General features: G+C 45.1%; 1 protein-coding gene across 2 annotated transcripts in view; it reads left to right on the forward strand.

The window, feature by feature from the left end:
* Window positions 1–7,319, forward strand: part of TMEM72 (transmembrane protein 72) — a 42,828-nt gene that overhangs the window by 28,671 nt on the left and 6,838 nt on the right. For both annotated transcript variants that reach the window (XM_004716251.2, XM_045283658.1), the window contains exon 2: window positions 3,194–3,260. In XM_004716251.2, coding sequence (XP_004716308.1) covers window positions 3,194–3,260 — 67 coding nt within the window. The remainder of the gene's footprint in view (window positions 1–3,193; window positions 3,261–7,319) is intronic.

Consider the following 7,319-nt stretch of genomic DNA (forward strand, 5'->3'; position numbering starts at 1 on the left):
TCTAGACTAGACAGCTTTCTGTCATAGGGAGTCCCCTTTCTGATATGTCATGGTTTCTCCATGTGTAATGTCCATTTCCTACCTGATATTCTAGTCCACCTGGTTTGGATTTCTTTACAAAGTCTTTCCTGATAGTCCCAGTATTAATCCTTCCTTCCTCTGACGTCAGAGCACTTGGTGAACTTTTCTTACATCTTGGGATGCTGTTTCCCATGTATGCACTTTCTTCAGTCTATACCTCATTGCTCCTGTTGGATCAAGGGCATCCATGGAGAAACCCCATCTCTGACCCCAATTCAGAAGGTCCTAGTCCCAAGTCACCTCCACAAAATGGTCAGCAATGTCTATAGAGCTTGTGTAGGCCTTGGCAGAGAGCCAGGCCCACAGGCAGACAGATCTGGGAGCAAAAGGGAAGACTTAGTAGCCATCAAAGTTGTCTCACCTTGACACAGTTAGTCACTGAAAGCATGAGCCTCAGAACCAGCAGGAGCAAGCAGAAAGCAGATGACTCAGGTTCACATTGTCTTAAAGCATCCCAGAAGTAGATGAGGGTCCCTTTGAGGATCTCCCAGCCTAGCACTCCATACTTTGACTCCAATACACATATCTCTACCCTAGCTCTTCTCCTCCCGACAAGTGCAGGTTTGTTTCCTGGGCATCAACTCAACTCAACTCCCTGTCGTTTAGTTGATTCCAACTCATAGCAAACCTATAGAACCGAATAGGATGACCCCCTGTGGATTTTCAAGACCGCAAGTTTTGTAGGAGTAGAAAGTCTCAACTTTCTCCTCTTGGTTTTGAACTACTGACTTTATGGTTATTAAACCAATGTGTAACCCACTACATCACCAGTACTCCCTTCCCTAGTCATGGAGAACACCAAATCTAGTGAATTAAGTACTTTCCTAAGGTTATACATGTGGTAACAGACAGAACTAGAATTCCAGACCAGTTATCATGTTTAGCATATTTGTTTAATCACTGTAAACCCAGTGCTGCCTTTTAACCCTCCTCTGACTATTGAGTCTTGTTTCACACTAAAGCACACCAGAGACATCAAAGTAACTTTCCAGATGTCCAAGTGGTGCAAACCAGTAAGGTGCCTTCTTCCCAAGGCTGCCATCTACTGGCCATCTGCCATACCAAAATAGTTGCCTGGGAGTCTCACACTAAAACAGCCTCGTTTGTATAAGAGTAGAACTATGCACCACAGGGTTTTCAATAAATATATTTTTAAGTAGATTGCTAGACTTTCCTCCTGAGGTACCTCTGGGTCAACTCAAATCACTAATCTTTTGGTTGGCAGACAAGTGTCTGAACCATCATCACTGTCCCAAACCAAAAACCAAACTCACTGCAATCGAGTCTATTTCGACCCGTAGCAACCCCATAAGACAGAGTCGACCTGCACCTGTGGGCTTCTGAATGCAACCCTTTATGGGAGCAGAAAGCTTCCTCTTTCTACCTTGGGGCAGCTGCTGGTTTTGAACTGCTGAACTTGCAATTAGCAACCTAACATTTAACCCACGACACCGCCAGAGCTTCTTTATCACTATCCAGGGACTCCACAAAACTATACAGACTACAAATTTGAACAGAGTCCTGGAGAAGTACAAAACACAAGTCATAAACATGAGCCCTAGTGGAAGACTCTTTCCCCACTCTTGTCTGAATCTGTATACCCAAAATTTTAAAAACAATCTTATTAAACCACTGTGACATGTTTGGCATCAAACCACCTAGTGAATCCTTATAACCATTTTGTAGCCACGATGAAGAAATTGAGGTTCAGAGAAATTGAGCGATTCAGCTAATAACTGGACTCTAGCCGTATATCGGTTTCCTCCTTGTGACAAAGACTCCCTGTGTGAGGAGATAGGGCTTGTCATCATTGTACACAAGTATTAAGTGCTTTGTGAATTTGGACCACATAATTATGTGAGCACTGCAGAGCCGTGTGTGCCTGACATAAACAGCTGCTTCCCCAGTGTGAACCTGCAAAGCAGCTACAACCTGAGAAGGAAGAGATAAACTCTGTCTTTGAAGCTCAGGGGAGCAATTGAACCATTCATCACTGGGGGAAATGCCCAACTTCACTCCCCTCCTGCCTCCTTTCCCCTGACTACTTCCACAATTCCCCCCAGAAGCAGTGAGTGCTGGTGCCAGCTCAAGTGGGGGAGAAGGCCAGCTTCTGACTAGGTAGCATTTCAGCAGTGGTTCCCACATACTCCAAATGGGATGACAATTCACTGAGAGCAGGGAGGTCCTTGGACATTTGGCTGATGAGGTTCATGTAATATCTCTGCCAAGAAATAAAGTACCAAAGCCCAGGAAAAGAAAGCCATGGGTGGAAAGGACAAAGGGCCACCCATAGGCACCTAGCTAAGTATGAAGCCCATTAGATCACCAGGGTGACATAATTACTTAGGGATATAAAGTGGTTCTGGTTGGGGTCAATGCTGCCTACAGGAAAGTCCAGGAGCATCTCTTGGACTTTTTCCTCAGCCTGCATTGTGGGATGTCTTTATCAGGGATGGCTTAAGATAAGTTCCCGGAGCAACAGAATCCCTATAAAATAGGGATGAGGAACAAGCAAGTCTGCAAAGCCTACATCTGAGATGAAATTGGCCCAGGACAAAACCAACCAATGGAAGTTTAGAGGTTTGAACCAAGACACCAATAGAGGAACTGAGGCTGCCCTGCATCTCACAGGACAGTGGGATTCACATCCTTAATGACTGCCATGCAGAAGTGGGATTCAGTCATCTCACAAAGAAAACAACACCACCAACCCAGGATTCAGCATCTTATACAAAGTAATAAGCCAATAATGTTGATGCAGTAAACAAATCAGCAAGTTGTGAAAACAGTAATAATGTGGATCCAGGCAGGGCGTGGGAAGGGAAAGTTCTCATCGATAGACAGGCTCTGGAGCCCAGAATGGAAGACCTATGGGATTCTGTCTGTGGTTTCCAGAGAGCAATCTAAGAAATTCCCTCTTCTCTGCACCTCCCCTGCCTCAGCTCTCAGTGCTATGTGGTGGGGGGTAGGGTGGGAGGAAGCCTGTTCCGGCCTGGGTCCCTGGGAAAGCTCACTTCACTGTCAAGGATCTACCACCCCAGGTGAAGTTGCATACTTCATGGGCCATGCTATGGAATAACTGGGAACACACTCTGTTTCTTCTCTCCCTTAGTGCTGATCGGCGTGGGCACCGAGACTTTCCTCCGGGGACAATTCACAAGCTTGGCTTTCTATTTGCTGTGAGTATGATTGCAGTGAAGGGGCATCTCTCTACTCAGAACAGATCAGAGGAGGCCTCCCCTCTTTCCCATGCCAATTCCTTCCTATCACAGAGGTGAAAAGAGTTGAGAAGTCTTCAGGATAATCCCTGGGCTGACCTGAGTTTTAGTCAAACCATCCCCAAATCAGCCAGTTATCCTTCCATCCACCTGCTCATTCACCCTTCATTCAATCCAATCATGCATCAGCCATGCATCTATTCACTCACTCATCCATCCATTTATCCATCAGCTCACCCACCTATCCACCAGTCCATCCATACATCTATCTTTCTATATATCTAAGCATCCACCTACCTATCCATATATATAATCATACATTCTTTTGTTAAGCCATACTTACAGCCATATATACTATTATATGTATATATAATATATATATAAACTCATTCATCCATCCATTTCATCCAGCTCTATCCATTTGCTTATCCTTCCAATCACCCCTTTGTTAAATAAATATTGACCAAGCTCTAGCAAATAGAAGGGTATCCGTATAAGAGAATATGTATTTGCTTTCCTCTACATTCTGTGCACAGTTAAATATTTATATTGTGTGATTTATACATTACTACCATTATATAAGAAGTATATGTTGTCCAAGTTTTACAAATCAGAGCATTCAGAGAACCCCTCAGAGCACATGAGCATCATAGATCACTGGAGCAATAAGCTGCAATTTGGGTCTCTCTGGTCCCTGCCTATGCCTTTTCTTCTCTACAAGTCAAAATTCCCTAGCAGGAAGGAAATCACTTGGCTAGGTTTTTCCATTCCACAGGGGACACTCAGGCTAGGGCCTGGTCCCTCAGCTGCCCTCCTGAGGGCCGTAGAGCTAAAAGCAGTATCGTTCTGGCAATGCAGAACTCCTGCTCTCTCCAGCACCACTTAGTTGAGAAGAGATATGTAATGACAGGCCAGGTAGACCAAAGAACTACAGTCTGTTCCTGAGAAACCCGATATCCCGCAGTGCCATGAGTCAGTGTGCCCTCACATCCTCTCCTTCCTTCACCCTGTGCATCCTCCTGCTCAGAAGACCTCAAGTCTGAGAACTTCCTTCCCTCTAGCTTTTGGTTTGACTTGCCTGCGTCACACCTACAATTTTCCTCCTCTTTCGCTTATTGTCCACACCACCACAGAATTGTCATTATTGTTGTTTGTGGTCATCATTTTGGCTTTGACTGAAGATGGCTGTATGTATAACAGGATGAAATATTCCCTGATTCTGTGCCATCTTCATGATCATTAATATGGGTTAGTCCATTGTTTAATATGACAGTCGATCTCATTGAGAGTTTCTCTCACTTTCCTTTACCCTCTATTTTACTAAACCTTTTCTAGCATTTAATCCTTTCTGATGACATGACTATATTGGACAATATTCTGAAATTATCCATAGGATTTTCACTAACTAATTCTCAGAAGTGAGTCACTGAGTCAAGGACTTGAATCCTCTAGTCACTCTATGTGTTAGGCCAGGTTGACTAGAGAAACAAATCCAGAGACACTCATGTATGTGTAAGAAAGCGTTTTATATCAACAAGCCATTATATATCAAGAAAACATCCCATGCCAGGCCAACAGTAGTCCATAAGCCGCTCCTCAGACTCATGAAGCCACATGCAATGATGCGGAGTGCCGGAACATCACCGCCGAGTGGGTGCCAAGTTTTGTGGATCCAGTGGTGGTGTCTCTGGCATTCTCCAAGTGACTGGACAGCAGGAAGATGAAGCAGAGAGAGAACCTCCCAGGACCCTTCCTGCTGTCCAATTCTACCTTGGAAAGCCTGCCACAAGCCGTGGAGTGCCCACTAGCTAAAAGAGATTGTTTCCTCACCCTGATCTCCCTCTGTGCCTCTGTCTTCACTCACTGCCCACTATCCCCTCACTCCCTTGTGTCTAGAAGTCGCCCTAGGACTTTCTCCTATTCATACGATTGTTCAATTCACCACCCTTCCCCTAATATCATCTTGGATAAGAAGTGGAAAGTTACTATCCTAATGTGACAAGCAAGTCCTCTGAGGAGTTAATGTGAAATCCTTTCTGCCTGAGACCCTTTTTTCCTGTTATACCACTGTCTTGAGTCAGGGGAGTTCCTATGCCAACTTGGTCACTCTATGCTGAAATATCACAAGACATTTCTAGTCTTGGGTCCCCTCCCCCTCCCTGTGAGCCGGTCCATTCTTCAGCAATGCTCTGCTCTTGAATTTCTTACAGTGGCCACTCCCTCCATCCATCACTCCCCGCCCCTGACTACCACCACTCATTCTTCGAGGATCCATCCAAACAGCAGCTTTCCTCACTTCACCATCTTCTATCACCATCTAGCCTCTCCTCCACAGACACACACCAGCAGCGTCTTCTCTGAGTACTCTGGTCACTGCAACTCTTTCCCCAGGAACAAAAGTCAATTGTAGCACATCCCCTGAACAAACCTGTCCCTGGCTCCTCTGCATCTGCAGCCCCAAGCAGGTTCATGGCTAAGAGCATCACCCCAAGAACTAAATTGTAATTGCTTTTCCGTTTTTTTTCTTTTCTGCATCTCCTTTCCATCTCCTTGCTTACTGTCTTCTCTGTCTTCCAATAAGTCCCCACTGCCTTCTTTAAACTCACTCAGACCCAGACCCACACCAGACCGATTTAGGTATGGAGCCCCAAGGCAGGTGCTCCCAGAGGAGCTAGGAGCAGAGCACTTCCTTTGGACCTAGAGACTCTGTGCTGCGAACTTCCTTATCTAGGGGCAGATAGATACAAAGACACATGAAAATCTCTAAGGGATATTGGGCCCAGCAGAAGAATTCACTTCAGAGGACAGCACTGAAGCTACAGCTCAGGGAGAGGGACATGTCTGATGGGAGCACACCAGAGCAAGTGAAGGGGGAGGAAGAGAGAATAGAGCACATCCTGGCCCACCAAGCCCCGAGGACAATATTTCTGCTCAGAGCAGCTAATGCACAGAGAGGACCATAGGGCCTGCTCCACTACGAGACATGACATCCCTCACTGACCCATAGTGCTATGGGGAAAACACTGGAGACCCACTGCAGGAATTGAGCCTGATCTGACCCCACCACACCAAGGTGAAATACTCAGGGTGAACAGCAAGGGGAGCAGAGCAACAAAGTTCTCAGGGAATACCAAAAATAGACTTTGGGACCAGGGCGTGGCACCCCATCAGACTCGACTGGAAAACACTCCTAAAGGTCAACAAACACACCTTGAACTATTTATAGGCTTTTGTTGTTGTTGTTGTTGGGTTTTTGTTGTGGTTGTCTTCTTTTGTTGCTTTGTTTTGCTGTCTTGTTTTTTGTGCATATATTATCTCTGCAGGTCTATCTAGATAAGATAGGAGGGATTAACGATCTGAATGAGAAAACAACGGTACCAACAGTTCTGGGGGAACATAGGAGAGGGGGAGGTGGGGAAAAGGAAGTGGGTGTTAACAAACCCAGGGACAAGGGAACAACAGGTGATCTAAAATCGATGGTGAGGAGGTGTAGGAGGCCTGGTAGGGCTTGATCAAGGGCAATGAAACCGAGACGAATTACTGAAACCCGAATGAGAGCTGAGCATGAGAGTGGGACAAGAGGAAAATAAAAGGAAATAGAGGAAAGAACTAGAGGCAAAGGGCATTTATAGAAGTCTAAATACAGGCATGTACATATGTCAATATATTTATATATGATGATGGGGAAATAGATCTATGTAGATATATTTATAGATTTAGTATTAAGGTATTAGTATTAAGTATTAAAATTGGACATTGGGCCTCTACTCAAGTACTCCTTTAACGCAAGAACACTTTGTTCTATTAACCTGGCATTCCATGATACTCACCTTCCCGAAACAATCACTGAAGACAAAGCAGATGCATAAGCAAATGTGGTGAAGAAAGCTAATGGTGCCCAGCTATCAAGAGATATAGCATCTGGGGGCTTAAAGGCTTGAAGATAAATAAGCAGTCATCTAACTGAGAGCAACAAAGCCCACATGGAAGAAGCATACTAGCCTGTGTGATCATGAGGTG

The sequence above is a fragment of the Echinops telfairi genome, unplaced genomic scaffold (genome assembly GCF_000313985.2).
Source record: "Echinops telfairi isolate 266 unplaced genomic scaffold, ASM31398v2 ScPeMD7_7465;HRSCAF=8503, whole genome shotgun sequence".
Lineage (NCBI taxonomy): Eukaryota > Metazoa > Chordata > Mammalia > Afrosoricida > Tenrecidae > Echinops > Echinops telfairi.